A 20,101-nucleotide genomic window follows, 5' to 3' on the forward strand; every position below is an offset into this window, starting at 1 on the left:
TCATTTTCTCAGTAAACAAACAACAAGCATATCTTTCATTTTAAAAACTTAGAATATTTCACATTTTAACCACATTATAAATTGAAGTGAAAGTTTACATGAAAACTACTAAATGGTGTAATATTGAAAAAGAGCTTGTTTGAATTTTCTAATTTAATAATTTTACAAACAAATTTAATAAAATATCCCTTATATTATTTCTCGTAAAATTAATTAAATTAAAATTTATTAGTCTTCTTTTTTCTTTTCAACTGTTTGCACAGAAAAAAAAATTTAAAATGCCACCATCTTTTGCACAAGCAAGTGTTCTAGTTCATTTATCCATTCAACATCTTCATCAAATCTGTAAGCTTAACTTATACAACTTAGAATCTTATCCAAGTTAAGGGGGTGAGAGATACAAAGATTTATTGTGACATTTTCGTCAAAGATCCACTTCTGATGTCTGTCTGTGGATGCTGGAAATGAAGAATAAAAAGATAAAAGTCACCATCTAAATTTCTTCCCTCTCAAGGTCTCATTTATCGGTGGCTCTGGCTGAAGCAACAAAACCTATAGTTTTTCCGCCAGCTCAACTTCTTCTCTCCCTTTAAACCATTTTCATGGATGCCATTTACCTCAATGTTCATTTGCTTATTGTCTCGCAATGTTCCGTCTGTAATTGGTAGGTCTGCGATACCATCTTTGGAAGAACACAACACCTGGTTACTTTCAATGGGAATTGAAAGATATTGTTCTGGTGATGCTGGTGCTATCTTGTTATGGTTCACTTCCCTTGTGTAAGAATTTGATCCCACACGCCTGCCGAACAAGATCAAACCAGTAACCAAATTATAGTATGGTATATAGCAACTAAAGACAATCAAAAGATGTATGATGAGAAAATCAATTTGCCATGCTCTTTGGTCTTTGGAGCAATTTAAAGAAAGCAGATGTTTCAAAGGCTCATTCTTAAGCATTCCCTGGTTGTCATTATACCCAGAAACAGAACCAAGGTAATGAGCCATGAACATTTTTTCTTGAAAAAGAAAAAGGTTTAGATCCAGCTTTTTGCTTCTTCGCCTGATAAAACATCACCGCAAAAAGTAGCTCAATCTTTTTCCACTTAAAAAGAAAGTATAGAGATGCAGCGAATACTTTATATGAAGTAGGAGGAGAATAAGAATTTCTTCTCTTCTTATGTCCAGTCAAGAAAGGAGATGACATATAATTGTTACCATAATGAAATTTTTCCTAAACGAAAATATTGAAATGGAACAAAGTGGAGAACAAAATGAAAACAAAGTGAAAAAAGAATTATATGATTCATGTCCAAAATATTTGTGATCATGGAATTTGGATGATTAGCATTACCATTGCCACCATCATTATCATTACCAAGATTATGATAGGAATATGTTAACATTAAGTACCTGACATCACGATCGCAGGAGCTATACTTGGATTCATGTGAAATCCTCTCCACAATTGTAACCTTTTCAGGTACTTCAATAGAGACCTTAGAATCTGAAGATTCTTCATCTTCTACAAAAGTTGAATCCTTTTCTGCACCCTTTTGTAGATTTGAAGTATCTTCGCTGATTAAGCCAGAAGAAAACCTGCCTAGACTATTAAATCCACATTCCCGGACCAAAGAAATAGCCTTCTCTAAAGTTTCTAAGGCTTGTTCTACTTCAGGACTAACATGAATATTTGTTTTGTAGTTTATAGGACTCTTCTGTACAACTTTATTAGTTATGGTTTGACCTATACTTTTGCTGCAGTTCTCAAATTCTACACTAACATCACTCTCTTCTTCCTCAATTTCACCAACTGCTTTCCTATCTGTAGTCAGAGCAGTATTTTGCAAAATTTCATTGCTATGAACTTTCTGCTCTGTGTCGCTGATTTCATCTTTCAATTGTATGCTTTCTTCACTCTCATCTTCCTCAATTTCACAAAAATCTTTCTTATCTGTAACTTGTGCATTCTCTAGCATGGATTCACTTGCACGCTCACCTCCCTGAACTTTCTGTTCCATATCCTCCAAGTTTTTCTGCATATCTTTCACAGAATGCTCTTGCAGTGGAAGGCAGGCATCTTTATTGAGTCCTTTCCCTTCCATAGTCTCATTTGTCTCATCAATGGAATAAAGTGACTTGCGTATTTGAGCATACATTGGATCCTCCAAAGCTTTACTATAATCTTCATCATAGCTAGACACAGAAGCCACTGCCTGTAGTAGTTTAGAGATTGATGGTCAGAGAAAATAGTTGAACAATGAACAGAAATCATGTACTTATGAGAATATAAGGATGGATCCTCATGCATGGGCCATCAGATGCAGACCCTTATAATATCAACCTATTGAGCTGAAACTACAGTCAATCCCAATGTGCCCTTAGTTTTATACCCTAAAATTCAAGGCGCTGCAGCTCCCATCGCAGTCTGAACACAAGAATGCCTCTACAGAAGCTCTTTTGGTGCCAGTATTAGTAATTCGGTGAAAAGCCTTAAACCCTTAAAGAGCAAATAAGTCGGTCCCATTGATTGCACAGTGTGCAGCGCACAAAAATGATCCCAAACCAAATAATTAAGGGAAGAGCATCAGAGAGGAAAATGTACAACCTTTTGATAAAGTCTGAAACCACCGCCAATAAGCTGCCTTGAAATAAAGTTTAAAAGTGATGGAGGGACAAAGTCCAGCTTCAAATCCACATTTGCTATAGTCCTACAAAATTTGACAGTATTCAAATCTACAATAAAGAAGGTACCAAAAAAAAAAAAAAAAGGAAAAGGTGAAATATAACATCCTCTAGGTTATCAACCAATAGATTCCTCCTTTCAGCTTATTTTCAACTTCTTTCTATTTAACTGATCTTTTTCCTTAAGCTGCAAACGTCCTTTTACTAAAATATAAGAGAAGCCACCAGATAGGAAAGACTATTGGCCAATTTAAAGCTAACGTTGACAAGGTGAAGCACATACACACTGGCTAGTGGCTACTCATTCAGGTCATACCCCAACATAACAACGCTACTGCAAGTCACATTAAATCAAAATGGAAGTGTGAATGTGGATTAGGAACCTCTGAACTATCTACATGTTCCTAATTCAAGATTGTTCTAAACCTACACCTTCATTCAATTAGATTTACCATGGAAGCAAAACCTTTTTATCGAACAGACTTTGGATTCAACTATGCATCAACTAAAAACCAAGTCAGACTTGACTAAGAAATTTGGATACTTTCGTTTGGACTTTAGATTTGGAATAAATGAAATAATAGAAATTTACAAAGAGAGAATCTGTATGTATCAAACTTCAAGTAATATTAGCATGGTAGATATTTCCAATAATGCATACCACAGTAATACGAGGATTGCATTTAATGGATGAAGTGACCACATAGCCAAATCTGATAGGTTACTCCTTTATTACAACTAACTAGTTTGGGTTCTGAAACTTCTGAAATGGAAGTAACACTTTGAACAAAGGCATCCAATAAATGAATGTAAAGGCTATATTTGGTTAACGGTGACATGACAAGCTTCAAGATTTTAAAGTCACAGGCCATTAAAATATAAGTAGCAAACATCATTGTAGTACTAGAATAGATTCCAAAATCCATTAGTAGAATAGCATCTCTCTCTCATTTCAAGTAATTCAGATGTATGCATCATCCATTCTTTATTGATAGCCGGATGCTATCAAACTACTTAGATTTCATTTTCATCCAGTTACAAGCACAGATAGACAGCACAATTCACCTTTATTGTGTGTTGCTCAAGGTCTAAATGGTTTGATACAGGGACACAAGAACTTGTTTTGAAAGGATTAAGGATGGATGAGTACTCAATTTTCTTTTGATCCCTAATTTTCAACCGATGGGAACCAACATACTAGATGAATTATTGGATAATTAATTATGATTCACTCATACAGGACAGAATGGAAGAATAATAAAAATAATAGTTGACCACAAATTTATTGGGATTAAAATTTAGCTTAGTTACGCAGTTTCTATTTATACCAAATTCACTAAGAAGTTTTCCTCCTATGGAACTCAAAACACTTGCATGTAGGTTACATTAAAAGGATTCATATGATACAACCAATAACTAAAACTCACCGAAAGTAACTTCTTTCAGAGGTCACTTTTTGTATGGCAAAGCCTCCTACTAAATCAACCCTTACCACATCCTTCACTTCAGGGATCCCATCCCTGGTAAATCCATGGGTAGTTTTGTCAATGTTCTCCAAATCCGAGATCTGAAAGCAATATTGTAATGAAGTTTTTCTTGTTTAGCTTCAATTTAGGATTAGCTAGATTCCAAGAGATATGGCTAGAAAAGTAATTGCAGATGAAACAATAATGAAATAATGATTTCAAAAGACTACCGTGTTTACAAGTACGACAACCAGACCATCTTTGAGGTATTCAAATGAAAAATAGTGCACAACAGCCTCCCTAGCTGATAGTGGCCACGTTACCTTGACCCTTTCTTCCAAAAGTTAAGAAAAAATCAGCATTTTTAAGTTGTGGGTTTGAAGCAAAGGAATCCAACAAATTACTTTAAACAACTGTTAGAGTTTAAGCTTTATAAACCTCACTAAAGATATTTGTTCACCAATCCGGACTTTTTGCAGACATTTGCTGATTGTAATTTTAAAAGGTGGGAAAATAATCTGTGGCCACCTGAGAAAAAAAAATAAACAAGATATCACCAAACTAGAGAGAGCTACAGTTCACAGTAAAAGTTCTTGCAAAATATCAATCCTCATCTCAGATCATGTAACTCTTGAAATAGAGTGTCTGTGATGCAGACCATCCCCAATCCCCAAGAAATTTTAAAGGCAAAAATAATAAATAAAGAAAAATCAAAGAAAATCAAACAAATATATGGGCCTGAACACACGTATCCTTCATATTTTAAGGGTGGGATTGCCCAAGATGATTCTTATTCTCCTAGCCCTTAACCTCCTCACTAAGGGACTTTGGAAAGCAATGGAAGTAACTGTGCCATATAGGCAACATTCTTTCTTTAAAGAAATAAAAGAGAAAGATATGGTTAACAAACGAATATATGGAAAAGAAAAGAAAAAATTATATATATATATATTTTTTTTTTCAATCAACTTGTGGATACTACAAGAAAATTTTCACCACATAAAGGAAAAACATTAAACAGGAAAATGCATCCATGTTATCAAACGAACTCATAAAAATTATCCCTGTGAACATGACCCGTACAAAATGAAGCAATATTCAAAGACAGACTCAATTATTACCATTTCCTGTAGAGGTTCGACTCCCAGGAGATACATAAACCTGCAATAAAGTATGTTACACATCAAATAAGCTTCTTGTATGTATAGCATCTAAATGCCTTAAATAATTGCCTACTTTTTGCTTGTCAATGTAACTTGTATGATGAATCTCAAATTTTGATGTACACTTTTTCCAAACTTACAAGTATCAATAGGTCCATCTACATAGCCTTCCACAAGTAATGTATGAAGGGCAGTACCATGAGGTCCCTGGCGATACATGACTCGGTACTCTTCATTATCATCTTTTAACTGTCAAGACAAGAAAACTTCAGCAGTGTCAGTACTGACATCAAACAGAGAGGAAAAAGAACAAGAAGAAAGAAAGCATGTGTTTGTAATTTTCTGAGGATATGAGATCATCCAAGGATTGGAAGCCCAAAAAAAATTAATGGTTAGGTACAGGAAGTCCTTTAAGAGATTTTCAAAGAAGAATCACGATGAAATATTCTCATCACTTGTGATTTGCTCACTTTTCATGGGACAGGATGTCCACTAGAAGGAGATTTAACCAAAAATATCTTTTGAAAAAAAAAAGAGTTGGTTAAGAGTGCATACTTTCCATTCACTATGTGATGTCTGAGCAGCTTTTGATGCCTCATGCTCACTAACAGAAGCACTCCTCAACATGTCAAGAAAATAGGATACTTCAGTTTTCCTTTTTTCTATCACATTCTCAGTACATCCTGCAAACACAGGTAAAATACAAAATTGGAGTGTTTGGCAAATGCCACTAATCTTCATAATTATTAGCTTACATGACGCTCTAACAAAAGCATCATCCCAAATGTTTTAAGGAGAAAATGAAAAAATTTGAAGAACTACTTGCCTTCATTCTCATTAGGTGAGGACCGGAGGAGCTGATTCCTCACAAGGGTTTTAAGTGCATCATCATTCGTCAGCTCAGGGGATGCCAAAGTCCTGTCCAGCCTTTCTCTATATTCCGATATCTTCCCATTCTTCCCCATCTTTGCCTCTCCAAGCAAATAAAAGGATCCCTGTCTAAACTATAGGGTGTAAACTAACTCACTTGATAACAAATTGCTATCATCTCCTGCAATAATATTTAAAAAATGTCAAGATCTTATCATGTTGATAAAAGGGCTAATGGCATGAAAAATCCTGAACTTTGATGCTTTTAATTTAATTTTATGAATTTGTTTGATAAGTCATTGATTTTGTTTCAATACTCTCATGGGTAATAGACGTGTGCTCATGCTAATATTGCACTGAGATTCAGCACTCCTCAATCCTGAAAACTACCAAATGGTTGTGTTTTGCAAAACTTTTCCGCCTCGTGAACCTGCCTAAAATTCATTTTAAGATCCCTATTCTGTAAAAGACAACTGTTTGTTGGCTCTTTAGGCTCAAGAAGGGTTCACATCATGCAAGTTGGCCAATATTTGTTCATATTGACAGTCCACTTCAACGCCATAAATTATGAATCTAACTAACAATTCAACTAAAGAAGCACTTAAAGTTCATGATTTTCAAATCATTAAAACTTAATAAAAATATGCAGGATTGTAAGGTATATAAAAATCACGAGCATCAATAAACAAATTGGAATAAAAATTTGCTTTCTATACTTATATCGTGCCTAGCTAACCAGAATATTTTACCACATTTCCTATTTAAAAAATTAACAAGGAAAAAAGTTTGGGCTCCATTCCATTTATGCCGAGTATTTCTATCAAAACTTGATCAGCGCCTAACCACTGAATCATGCATTAGTTAGATCCTAAGTAGCCCTGCAGTTGCCTATCCCTATCAAGTATCGACATTTAATATGCACATGGAGATCAGTCGCACCAATTATTTAAGCAACATCCACCATTCCTCCATTGAATGTGATATGCCACCCTGCAGTCTGAAGCCCCTCTAGATCAAATGTATAACCATAATGTACGCCTTAATCATACATCAATGCTATAATAAAACAGCTGTCCATAGTTGTATTATAAAATTTCTCCTATAACATAAGCATTAATAACACAAAATTTAATGCAAGGGTAGGAAAACTCTTCCACCAAAAGCTCTTGTTAACCATCTGCTCTAACAATGGAACTCCAAATTTCACCATCAACTACCTAACCAAGCAACAACACAAATAAGATCGCTCCACAGACACAAGCACTCACATCTCTTAGGGCTTCGCCAATCAAGCCAGCCATAAAAACATAAATCGGTCAAAAACAAAAACGGAGCTCAATAATTTCCAAGATGCAAACATAATCAACCTCACAAAAATGGTATCCAAGAATATTAATATAAGCAGAAAATGAAAAAGGAGAAGTACCCAGATGCAGAAACTATGAAAATAATAAAAATTCTACCTCAAGTGAGCTTTCCTTAGCTGGAACCCAGTTGCACTTTTCTAAAATTCTGAACACTACCCTGATTAAAATCACTGAGACTTCTCACAAGCCCACTGGGTGCAGATCTCAATATAAAACCATCATGACAGATGAGACAAAGGCACCTGATTCGTGACAACAAAGACGGGTAAAAAACACGGTCGCTTCTTGAACTTGACGAATTCCAGACACATAACAGAAGAATCACCCAAGAAAACCAAAAACCAGACCTTTCCCAAAATTACTAGTAAACATTAAAAAAGCAACTTAAAATCCATTAACAGCCAGTGAAGTTGACGCTGGTTTGGTGGAGTTATACTGATTTCAGGACAGTCTTTGAATGTTCCACGAGTAGGGGAAACGAAACAAGATAAATTCCCAGGCAGTGGATTATACGGAGGAATGACAGGCAACTAAAGATTGTAAATTTAATTAAAAAACTGAAAATGTCAGGCCAGCTTTTTCTGACTGATTGAAAGATGAGAGAATGGGATGCGTGGGCATTTCTCTCTTGCATCTCGAACGTGACGTCAAAACGTATCAGCGTTGTCCTTAAGCAGTAACAATATTATTATAGAATAAGATAAATTACAATTAAGTTTCAAAATTCATAAGTTAATTTATAATTCATTTTTCAATTTAAAACAATTTTTTAATCATTAAATTTTTTTTAATAAAAGAGTTCTTATATATAAATAAATAATTATTTTATTTTAAATATTTATATATTTTATAAAATAGTAAATAAATAATATCAAATAAATGATTTAAATATAATTTAAAATGTTGAATTTGCTTTTTAAGTTATTAATTTAAGTTAATTTTCATTTTAAGCACTTAAAAGCTAAAATTAATTTTCTTAAAAAAATTTAATTGAGATATCCATAAAATTTAATCTAAGTGTCACATAAATTTAACTATAAAAAAATATTCATATATTGTTACATGATTTATGGTGTACCAAAATAGTATTTTTGGTGAAGAATTTATGAACACTTTTTTATTTTGATGATAAAATAAATATCATATAATATCACGCTTTTAAAAAATAGATATCTTTATGAATAAAAAAATTTTCTTTCCTCCTTATTTTTTTCTTCTTTAACCAAACATAAATGAATAAAAAATAAAATTATTTTCCTCTCAAATTTTCATTCCTTCCTTATTTTTCTTCAATCTAAATACAATTTAAAGGATTTCTGACTATTTATTATTTATTTTACAAGTTCTTTAAACTGAAACAATAAGAATAAAACTCATATTAGTGAAGCTACGGTCAAGACTTCATCAATGAAGAAATATAATTCTTAAATTATAATCACTTTATATATATATATATATAAAAGTAACATATGCTAAATTAATATATTTGAATGTATTATTATATATATATATAGTTGAAAATTATTTAACATTACGTTTATATTAAATAAATTGCCTTTTCACTTTATTTTACAATTTAAAATTAACTAATTCAATATTTTATTTTTAAAATACAATTAAAATTATTTTATTAATATATTTTTTATAATTATATTTTAATTTAAAAAAATAATTAAATCAATATTTAAGTCCCATCGAATCATCATCATGGCTGTCGACAGCAAAGCATCCCATCCGGCAGCGACCACCTACTATCTTTTAATCTCTTTTATCACCAATCAATGAAGTACAGTTAACGACTTGCCTACGTTAGCTTAATACTAATTGGCAGGAATTTAATTCAATTGAATTTTTATATATAAAATAAAATAAAAATTGAATTTTTTAATTTAAAAAATTTATTTTCAAAAAAATAAAAATTAAATATTCAAAGTCCAATCCATCTATGGACACCTCACACCACCAGCAGCAATAATAGTCTCTCCTTTCTTCACGGCTCTCTCCACAGTGGGCGTCAGCACCCTCAACATTGTCGTCGATTAGAAGAGTTTTCAATGAGAAAACGATCAACGACAGCGTCTGGAGAAGGTTTGCCAAAGGAGTAAGGCCTTCCATGTGTAGAAAAGTTGATGACAGCAAGATAGGCGCCAGAATGGATGCAGAGCTCGTCGGCTTTCTTGAATAGACCATTGCGTTGCTTAGTGAAAATGGTCCCGAGGTGCTGTTTGTTCTCTATTTCCCTGCGACCTGTTCCTTTTCTTGCCATATTTAGAATGGAGATTGAACAGCAATATGGGTTGTCTGAAGATCAGAAGATAGGACAGAAATAGGAATGCATTGCCCATATTAGTGGCGGTCATTGGACTCATCGAACTGAAAATCGAATATAACTAAATTAAAATTAAAAAAATTATTTAATTAAAATTAAAAGAATTATTAAATAATTAAAATTAAAAGAATTATTAAATACGTTCAAGTGAGATTCACATTAAAGTGAGTAAAAGAACACAAATACTGTATATGTATAAACATTCAATTAATCGAAAAATAAATCTAACGAAATTAAAAAAATATTTAGTTAGTTATTAATTATCACCAAATTAATTCAAAAAATAAAATAGATATTTTTTTATTATTAATTAAATATGAATAAAAGATTATTCTAATTATTTTTCATTTATAAAAAATAATAAATATGATTTATTATAAACAATGTTAAGAAAATTATAAATAATATATTATTAATATAATTAACATAAATTTGATTATTTTAATTATGAAATTAAAAATTTTTAAAATTATTATCTAAAATTACAATTATTTAATTATAACTAAATAATAAATACCTCTAATTAAAAGTATATAATAATTTTTTAAAAAATAATTCTCTCGTAGTAAGAGGAGAAGAATAAGAAGGAAAAATTCTATTGCTCTCGAGTGGGCTCGTGCCTTTGAAATCTGAACCTTTGAATGCAACTGTGGCGGAAACGGCCCGAACCCTAGGTCATTTTTCGATAAACCGGCCCATACTTATCTGTTATTTTGTGCCTATTTAGTATTAATTTTGGAGAATTTAAACGTGATTAAAAAATAAATTTTGAAAAATAATTTTATTATTTTAATAATTAAAATTTATTAAATTTAAAATTTATTTATTTTTTAAAAAATAATTTATATATGAAAAATAATATTTTAAAAAATATTTTTTATAAAATTATATTTTATTATTTAATTATAATATTAAATTAATAATATATATATATATATATATATTTTAATAAAACTATTAAATTTTAAAAAATGGAAGTGACTTTTTTTAAATTAATTTTTTTAAAAATAATTTAATTTTTTTATTAAAAAAATATTTTCTATGAAGAATATTTTAAATATTAAAAATATGAAAAATATTTTTAAAAAATGTTTTTTTATAAAATAAATAAAATTTTAATTTTAAATTATTTTTTAATATATTTAAAAATATAATTTTTTTAACGACAGTAATACCATATTGGCCTTGAAAATTACCCTGAATCCGAATCCATGATCCGTTTAACTAATCGGGTGAAGTCAAAGGTGCTGGTTTTAGGCTTTGCCTTCAGTAAACACACTCCTTGTGAAGCCGACTCGCTGCCATTTTTCTTCGATCAGGCGGTACGGATCTCCGGTCAGTTAATGGTCTCCATTTATACTTTCATCAGCTATACCTCTGTTTGTTTCTTGGGAAAACCTAGGAATATGTAAGGGAAACAGAAAGTATTACCGAAGTCCACTGATATTTTGTTCTCGGGAAACAGAAATGTCATTGTAGATACTTGACACTGGGGGTAATTATTTGATTTGGGTATTTTTCATTGGTCTGAAATTGCTCTTTTTACGTTTTAAAGTAGTTAGTTTTATTGATTTAGATTGGGCTTTTTTTTTGTTAAATGCTTTCATTTCGAAGGTTTAGGGTTTATGATCAAATTATAGACGTTAAATTCAAAATTCTTTCTCTTTACCATCAATAACAACTAGACTGATTTTGTCTTTATTTCACAAGCAATGGTTTAATGCGTGTTATATCTTTTTATTTTTTCCACTGTGATTTGCTAAGTATCATCCTTTCTGTTTGAAAAAGAATTTTTAGCTGAAAGTGTCTTTGTTGATGCAGTTTCTAGAGTGATGGTGGGCTGGCAGAGACATTTGCAGTCCTTACTTCGCCAGGTTGGGAAAAGGGTGGAGCACAATTACACTGCTCTTGCAAACTTTTCCTCTTCTTCTCGTGTGGAATCCTCTTTTTTAACTGGTTAGTTTGTCTCAAAACCTCCCATTAGACCAGGCATATGTTGTGTGTAACTGTGGGTTTAGACATCCTTGTTATAGTTCTCCGGGAATTTAAATTTCTTCACACTTCACATCCATGAAGCAGAGACTATGGATATGGCAACATGGACATAACACAACATGATGCAGACACATGATGCAAAATATATGATTTTTATGTCTTACTCATTCATATGTAAGGACCTATCCATATGTGATAATCTGAATTTAACTCAACTCAACTAAGCCTTTATCCAAAAAATTTGGGGTCGGCTATATGGATTCGCTTTTTCCACCCTGAACGATTTTGGGTTAAATCCTCATAAATGTGTAATGCTTCTAAGTCATGCTGTACTACTCTCCTCCAAGTCAATTTAGGTCTACCCCTTTTTTTCTTTCTATCCTCTAGCCTAATGTGCTCTACTTGTCTAACTGGAGCCTCCGTATGTCTACGCTTCACATGACCAAACCACCTCAATCTCCCTTCTCTCAACTTATCTTCAATTGGCACCACTCCTACCTTTTCTCTAATACTGAATTTATCTTGTTAAAAACTCATAGATTAACAAACATGTAGGAAAAAAAATAGCCAAATGAGGGCTCCATTTACTTTCTAACCATGCTTAGCTCTTACATTGCTGTTTCCTGCAAAAAAGTTACTAACTGCATGTGAAGGGCAGAAGGGGCCTCTTTGCTTCTTAGGCATAATAGAACAAGAGTAATGAACAAAGACATTCATTTCTAAAGGCATCAAAGTTGAAGATTAAAACCAAATAAGTATGTCTCATGTCTGAAATAGAGATACATGTCCTTGTGTCTTGCCATGTCTGAAATTTGTCATAATAATTATAAACGTCCATACGTGTCTTGGACTTGGTATCCAAGGCTTCCAAAGGAGAAGTATTCACACACATTTATGACATTAACATGGCTTGAAAATAAGGGTGTTCATGCTTCCTAGGTTTACATTATCTTCAATTTGCTGTGGCCAAATTTTTTTTGGAATTGAAGGTTCGGTAATGTGGATTATCTTTGCAGGCGAATTACCATATTTACAGAGATTATGGAAATCACCTTCTGCCAATGTACTGAGGCCTTTCTATCAGTATTTGCAACAGTCGGTAATGCCATCTCCACTGAACACACCCTTTTGTTGCTGTTGTATTAATATGATTTTGAGGGTCTTTGTGTCCTTAGATTGGTAATATGGTCAACCTAGTGGACAGGATTGGTAATATGGTCAACCTAGTAGACAGGACACACCTTAGCACACCTTAACTTGTATCAAACATGTTAATAGGTGTTCAGAAATTTAAAGCATGTTGATGAAATTATGCACGAGTTTGACACAGGTTATCCTCCCCTGGACTATTTTGGCGTTAATATTCAAAAAATAAAAATTTTCTAGTGTAAACTGTAAATTACGGGGCAATATAATTGTATGCATGAGTTTTCCTATACTTCAAAAGTTACCAATTGCTGTTTTTTCCCTGGCCCCTGAATGTTGTATAATTTTCCCCCCATTATCCATGCCCATATAACATGCTTTTGGTTAATTGGGTACTTACTAGTTTTCGGAAACTATCTTTGAGTACAAGTTTAAAATTAAGCATTAATTGTTTACACATGGGCGTTTTCTAGTGCCAGGATTGGCATGGCAAATCCATGAGATGGAGTAAAATATTCATGTTTTTGGTTAAAGGAAAGAACATTTCACTTGTTTATTGTCTTGAACTTTGGTTAAAGAATTCTCCTTTTTTTTTTTGTTGTCTTGAGGTGGAATTATGCTATGTTCTTATTGGCTTCAGGATTAGATTCATATATGGATGTTATTGTGTTTCACCTTCAATTCACACATATCTGTCTTTCATGGTAACAGGGAATCTCAAGTTCAAGGAAATTACTAGCAGATTCTTTTGAGGAAACACCCATTCGATCTCCACTGACTCCTGCTTTAACTCCACTAAGCAGTGGAAAAACTAAAGAACAGAAAGCAGTCTCTAAACCATCAAAAGTTCAAGCAGTACTAAAGGGCATAAAACAGGTGTGAGGTGCTACATTTGTCTTGTGAATCATAATGTTCCATCTAGCTAGCTCTCCTAGTAATCCTCCTTCATGCAATAGTTCCAAGTGATTGTTACTGTAATCAAAAAATTATTGATAATTATAGCACTAATACCAAAGTTACAAGAATTCCTAATTATGCAGATGAAGTGTCTGCATTATCCATAAACTGAGAGAGATACCGTATATTTACTTTAAAAGTGAAGTCCATGTTAAGAATAGGACAGTATATGTTCAGACAAGGTGCACCTTAATTCTTTAATTAATTTGAGCTTTACTGGTTTCAGAGTCCTAAGAAAGTCAATTTGGTTGCTGCATTAGTTCGTGGCATGCGTGTTGAAGATGCATTGTTGCAGTTGCAAGTGACAATAAAGCGAGCTTCAAAAACTGTCTACCAGGTTATATGACCATCTGCATCTTGTCATTCTTCTCAAGTAGTAAGAGATTTATATTGATTTATCTAAATCAGATTTCTTTTTCTTGTTCCCCTGGAAAAGAGAAATTTGAAAAGTGCAGGGGAGGTTGCATTTTAGAGATAAACATGTGGAAAATAGCTCCTAATAGACAGGAACCTCAATGAGTCTGGTTCTCAAATAAGCCTTTTAAAATCTGGATAAAATGATTTGTGGAAAAAAAGGTCATTTGCCCCCTCAAATTGGCACTGGTGGCTAATCAAGCTCAAATTCGTATATTAAGGTCAATTTGCCACTTCAAGTTGGCAAATCAGATAAATTCAATCCAAATTTGTCCGTGTAAAACACGAGCTATTATGATAAGTGACCTAAATTATTAAGAGTAAACTACATTATTTCCTTTAGTTAATTTACCATTTAGGACCTGAAATTTACTAAATTAATGTCTATATCTCTTTCTAGATTTTTTTTTTTGAAACAAGCATTTTTCAAAGAAATTTTTGTTTTTAAAAAAATTATTTTTGTTGTTGATATATATATATATATTTGTTTTGTTGAATATTTGTTTGATATGTTAAATTGATTTCCAATTATGGGGTGAGATTGAGAGAGACAAAAATGAATTGATTTTCATTTTTCTATTTTGATTTTCAATTGAATTGTCATTTTTTGCAAATAGCTTACAATCACATTGGGCATTAAAACCATTTTAACAGGAATCAGCATTTGATCTCTTTTGGTCTGATCCAATAATGGCAAGGATTTAATGATAAAGAAACTAAAACTTTTTTACTTTTTCAGGTTATTCATTCTGCTCGAGCAAATGCGATTCATAATCATGGGTTGGATCCAGATCGTCTCCTTGTTGGTAAGTAACTGAAGTGACCTTGTTTTATGACTTTGATATGAAACTCTTACGTATTCCAATTCATCTCTTCATTTAGCTGAGGCATTTGTTGGAAAGGGATTTTATAAGAAAAGAATTGCTTGCCATGCAAAGGGGAGACATGGAATTAAAGTAAGACCAGAGTGTCGACTGACAGTAGTAGTGAGAGAGACAACCTCTGAAGAGGAGGCTGAGATTGCGAGGCTAAGAGTGCACAATTTCCGCAAGCTCACTAAGCGGGAAAGGCGGCTCGTGCCACACAAGCTTATTGAGACCACTCCAATTTGGAATCGCAAAGGCAAAACTGCTGATCGTGAACCAAGTGGTATGGCTTCATAAGGTGGTCTTCCTTTTCATGTTTCATGTTGTGATAGAAAGTTTTGTAGAAGTGTTAAAGAACTCCATCCCATGTTTTTGCACTTTCGTAGAGATAGTACTGAAGAATTGCATATGCCAATGCGCTGGAAAGCGAGCAATCTTGTTTTCATCTTAGATAATGGTTGCATGCTCAAATCCTTCAATATCCATGATATTTACCAGCGAAACAAATTCATTTTGGATTTTTACGAAGTTATTGTGAACACAATATATATATATATATATATATATATATATATATATATATATATATATATATTATTTTTTTTCTCGTTCCATTATCAGTAATTTATCAGGTAATATGCAAACTTTGATTATGGAAGCAAGAAAGAAGGAATGCTGGAAAACTTACGAGGGCAAATGGAATCAAATAGTTTGATGAACTTAGGATGTGATTAGTAAAAGGTTAAAAATTTAAGATTGTGTTATCATTGTAAGTTTCAACCTTTAAAGAAAATAATTATTAATTTAGATTCTCCAAAGTTAACGTTTAACCTCCTGATAAAGTATAAATATTAATGACGTGAAAAGTTAATCTAAATAACATTAATGAGATTTTAGAAGTTATAAGAGTAACGATTATTCGTTACAACACTTAAATGAAATTGAGTTAATAGTACACAACATTCATTTGTCAAATGTAGCACCTGCAACACACATCGAAGAATCACAAGGTAGCTACCAAAACAATAGCTTCAAAAACAGGAACAATCTTGAAAAGCACATCATCAACAAAAGAGAGCTGAAAGTGTATCCTTTTCCATTTGAAAGCAAACCCCAAGTGGATCTCAGTCCGAGTGGATCTCAAGCACTAGTTTGCTCCATGAAATATATGGCCGTGGTGGTAGAAAGAATGAATATCCTCTTTTCAAAATTCTTCTGTTTCATGTTCAGAAAATGAAAGCCCTAGTTCCACAATAAAGAGTTTGTGATTGTCGAAGGAGGTGTGGGAGAAAGAATGGAATTGTATTTTAGGGTTTAGAAATTATGAAATTTAAATTTTTACCCTAATTAACTTTCTAGCTATAGTTAATCTTTTATTCCTGTTGGAAGTAAAACCTGCATAAATACAATAAAAAAATTCCATTGTCAATTTGAATTTGAAATTTAAATAAAATTTCACTCCAAACTTAAAAGAATTAGATTAAAATACCAAAAACTGTAAAAATTTAAATTTTTAGCATCATTTACCCTTTAGAATTTCACATTGTGACTCAACATGATTTAGTTTATAACACAATCAAATTAGGCAGTTTTATCTTATACAATGAGAAAGCAAGATGTTATAGTTTCAAATTCTTGCAGCAAAATTAAATAATGGTTCTTATTGAAACAATGGACGACTAATGTAGAGTGCCCGTTTGTATTAAATTTAGGGAGTAAAAATTATTTTTTTAAATAAAAATACTACATTAAATGTTGTTGAAAAAATCAGTTTAAAAAAAATTATTTTATTATTTTAATGTTTTTATACTAAAACTTATTAATTTTAATTTTAAATTATTTTTTAATATTATTTAATTAATATATTTTAAAAAAATAATTTTATTAATAGCAGTTTTAATAATAATGTCAAGTAAGCCCAAAAACTAGAGACTGAAGTGAAGGCCAATCAAAACATCGAATCATGTAGTACCCAAATGAAAAAACAAACAATACTTCAAAAACTGCTGAACTGAATTCAACTTGTACTAGTAAAATTGAAACTGCAAATACAACAGAGATAAAGGAGTACCAAATACAAAACTTGTATAGTAATTTAGTTGGGAACATCAACAATTCTGCGTCTGAAAATCTCAACTCCCAAATAATCCAGAGGACCATGAACAGCAACATGAGGCTTCCCAACTTTTACACGGACAGCAGATATTTGAGGATACTTTGTCAGGGTGGTAGAAGCAATTTGTTGAGCCACTGACTCAAGAAGATTATGAGGTGGTCCCTCAACAACCTCCTTAACTAAGCTGTTGAACAATCAAGGCAAAAATCGTAGTAGACAAAAGGTTACATATTCTTAGTATATATGTATAAAAAAATCTTATGACTTTGCTGTTATAAGATATATAGCCACCATCCAGCAAGAATCAAAGACTACAAGCATTAACGTAGGATTAATAATGAATATGGTTTAAGGAGCCATGAGATACTATTGATAAAATCTGGATAATCAGAATGCTCATTAAAACATTTTGTTAATATAGAGAAAACATGATGTGGAAGGTTTTGTGTATAAATAAAGCACCAACATATTGCTCACCGATAAATTTCAGTATAGCTAAGAGTATCTGACAGCTGGTCAGATTTACCAGCTGCCCTGAGATCCATCCAGGCATCTACATCTATCAAGAACTTCTGACCCAATATCTTTTCTTCTGGTTTCACCCCGTGGAAGCCATGGAACTTCAACCCTCTCAATATGAGTTTGTCTCCCCAAATTATCTCATCGTTTTCCATCATACCCTAACAAATAACATAACTGTTAAATGTCCACATAAATAGCAAATTTAAAATACAGTGTCTAAAGAAAATGTATAGTCAAGGACATGTTTTCAAGTTAAGCATACAGATGTGAGATGCCTAAGAAGACATTATAACGTCTCCTCTTCCTTTCTAGCCAGGCATGATGATATTAATGTAAGTTACAACCAACAAATTGGTAAACAGTTCAATAAACATTAGACTTTTCACACCATTGTACATGATAGCTGCCCCCCTAAAATGTCACCAGGATGATATTATACATGAAGAAGATGAGATCGTGCAATGAATACCAAGAGGACTAAGCTCCACAAGTGGTCATTCCACATCATGGCATCCAATTCAGAAATCTCAAGTCATTGCACAACAAAGCGAAGATATGCTGAGTGGTACAGTTTCAAATCTGTTGTATTTACTAGAAGTCATAAGAAACACTTAGGCTTCTTTTAACTTTATTTTTGGTGTTGTAAAATACAAATAACTGAAAAAGAAAAGGAACTTTAGCAAAGTATCCAAAGCAGGACTTGCATAACTACAGCCTCTATTAACAAGGTAAGAAAGCAAGGGACTCCTAAATAATCACCAAGCTTATAATGACTCAGAAAAATTACCATTATCCTGATAGAATATGATTTTGCACTTCATGAAAAACCAGTACTTCATGCCATATAGGCATCTAGCTAAATATTAACAGTAAGGCTACTGCCACAGCCTAATATATGAGATTATATGTAATTTATTAAATACCATATCATCTTTTAAACACAAATTGTTTTAGCTATGTCTGTAATAGTGACTACTTTCATATGAGCTCTCACTTGTAGAGCGCCTACAACTGCATCAACTATTTTTTTTCACAAATCTATTAGATTAAGAAAAACTAAAGCACCCTCATTCATTATCTCTACCATCTTTCATGGTGGTTCAAGGTGACAGTGCATGGTCTCTCTACCTACAAAAGAAAATGCAATATTCATTTGGACCAAAAACCAAACATATAGTAAGCATACAGAAGATTCTCTCCAACAAATACGATAAGACTTCATGCGTCCCCATTTCAACAAAAATAAAAAAACCAATAATAACAGTAATTAATGAACTTTTGGATCACTACAATAGAGAAAATGCCCAATAAAGAAAAAGAATAAAAATTTCAGCAATGAAATATTTCACCTTCATTGATTATGATGACTCAAAATGAACATTTGGATCAACACTTTTATCAAACTCTTTTATACAACAAACCAATGACAAACTGCAAATCCTACCCAAGACAAAAAACCTAAAATTACCAAATTAAAAACACACCACAAGCACCAAAACTACTGTCACTCATCCTGGGCTATATAGCTAGGGAAGAATACTGAACTAAAGTAGACGAGCCCCGAAATTAACAATAACATATAGCAATATTGAGAAAAAGATCTACTTGTTAATAAAATCTAAGTAATCATAAATTTAAATCAGCAATCCAAAATTCAAAACCCAAACCTTACAGGATAGCCCTACAGCAATTCCCCGCCGGATTTTCGTTCAGTGCTTGCGTGACCTCTTCTAACCGGCAGCCAGGCCCACACCATCAACCGGTGATCCTCCTTGTGCAGGGGAAAGCGCCTTGGTTTTCTTGTGTGGGTCCGCTCCCTCTGGCCCAATCATTTAGGCTCATTGGGCTCTCCAACTATATGGTGTGGCCCGACTAACTCTTCTTGGATGTCGATTGAATAAAATTTACCATTAAATTAAACAAAATTAAAATAAATAAATTTTAGTAATTTTTAAAAATAATAAAAATTAAAAAAAATACAAAACATGATTTAAAAAATTTATAAAAAGTGAATTCTTTAAACAATTTCACTCTTATCATTTAATTAAGTTTATATAGAAATTTTGTCTTTTAAAATCTCATATCTCTTGTAGAAAATGAATTACTTAGGCCGAGCAGAATTCGGTTCAAATTGAAAAATCGAATCGAATCGAGTTAATTCAGTTTAATCAGTTCGATTTTAAAATTTAATCGGTTCGATTTTGAA

At 32.4% G+C, this 20,101-nt stretch overlaps 3 protein-coding genes across 4 annotated transcripts; 1 reads left to right on the top strand and 2 right to left on the bottom strand.

Annotated features, from left to right (window-relative positions):
- Window positions 1–289: 289 nt before the first annotated feature.
- On the bottom strand, window positions 290–8,195 carry LOC110647511 (uncharacterized). The gene is made up of 12 exons (XM_058147355.1): window positions 7,898–8,195; window positions 7,647–7,792; window positions 6,140–6,364; window positions 5,869–5,996; window positions 5,454–5,562; window positions 5,272–5,311; window positions 4,589–4,678; window positions 4,381–4,480; window positions 4,112–4,251; window positions 2,608–2,710; window positions 1,413–2,215; window positions 290–801 (listed from the first exon to the last, which is right to left on the bottom strand). The coding sequence occupies exons 3-12, from the start codon at window positions 6,276–6,278 to the stop codon at window positions 522–524; spliced, it is 1,932 nt and encodes a 643-aa protein (XP_058003338.1). The 5' UTR covers window positions 6,279–6,364; window positions 7,647–7,792; window positions 7,898–8,195; the 3' UTR covers window positions 290–521.
- Window positions 8,196–11,063: 2,868 nt separating this feature from the next.
- Window positions 11,064–15,785, top strand: LOC110647500 (54S ribosomal protein L22, mitochondrial). Of its 2 annotated transcripts, none has more exons than XM_021801367.2 (7): window positions 11,064–11,214; window positions 11,701–11,835; window positions 12,891–12,973; window positions 13,732–13,896; window positions 14,204–14,314; window positions 15,131–15,197; window positions 15,274–15,785. In XM_021801367.2, the coding sequence occupies exons 1-7, from the start codon at window positions 11,091–11,093 to the stop codon at window positions 15,552–15,554; spliced, it is 966 nt and encodes a 321-aa protein (XP_021657059.2). In that variant the 5' UTR covers window positions 11,064–11,090; the 3' UTR covers window positions 15,555–15,785. The 2 variants fall into 2 exon arrangements, with proteins under 2 accessions (XP_021657059.2, XP_021657060.2); XM_021801368.2 differs by having other exon boundaries at window positions 11,087–11,201.
- A 1,481-nt stretch (window positions 15,786–17,266) lies between these two features.
- LOC110647497 (dihydroneopterin aldolase 2) lies at window positions 17,267–19,778 on the bottom strand. The gene is made up of 3 exons (XM_021801363.2): window positions 19,563–19,778; window positions 17,851–18,053; window positions 17,267–17,557 (listed from the first exon to the last, which is right to left on the bottom strand). The coding sequence occupies exons 2-3, from the start codon at window positions 18,048–18,050 to the stop codon at window positions 17,353–17,355; spliced, it is 405 nt and encodes a 134-aa protein (XP_021657055.2). The 5' UTR covers window positions 18,051–18,053; window positions 19,563–19,778; the 3' UTR covers window positions 17,267–17,352.
- Between the last annotated feature and the right edge of the window lie 323 nt (window positions 19,779–20,101).

Source organism: Hevea brasiliensis, chromosome 5 (genome assembly GCF_030052815.1).
Source record: "Hevea brasiliensis isolate MT/VB/25A 57/8 chromosome 5, ASM3005281v1, whole genome shotgun sequence".
In the NCBI taxonomy this organism is placed as follows: Eukaryota; Viridiplantae; Streptophyta; class Magnoliopsida; order Malpighiales; family Euphorbiaceae; genus Hevea; species Hevea brasiliensis.

Coding starts and splice junctions, on each gene's coding strand:
- LOC110647511 (XM_058147355.1), bottom strand. CDS start 6,278: ATGGGGAAGAATGGGAAGATATCGGAATATAGAGAAAGGCTGGACAGG. Junction 4,481..4,588: donor GAACAAATATCTTTAGTGAG/GTTTATAAAGCT, acceptor TTTGGAAGAAAG/GGTCAAGGTAACGTGGCCAC. Junction 802..1,412: donor TCCTGCGATCGTGATGTCAG/GTACTTAATGTT, acceptor CTTGTTCGGCAG/GCGTGTGGGATCAAATTCTT.
- LOC110647500 (XM_021801367.2), top strand. CDS start 11,091: ATGATCCGTTTAACTAATCGGGTGAAGTCAAAGGTGCTGGTTTTAGGC. Junction 11,215..11,700: donor TCAGGCGGTACGGATCTCCG/GTCAGTTAATGG, acceptor TTGTTGATGCAG/TTTCTAGAGTGATGGTGGGC. Junction 15,198..15,273: donor TCCAGATCGTCTCCTTGTTG/GTAAGTAACTGA, acceptor CTCTTCATTTAG/CTGAGGCATTTGTTGGAAAG.
- LOC110647497 (XM_021801363.2), bottom strand. CDS start 18,050: ATGATGGAAAACGATGAGATAATTTGGGGAGACAAACTCATATTGAGA. Junction 17,558..17,850: donor AGCTATACTGAAATTTATCG/GTGAGCAATATG, acceptor ATTGTTCAACAG/CTTAGTTAAGGAGGTTGTTG.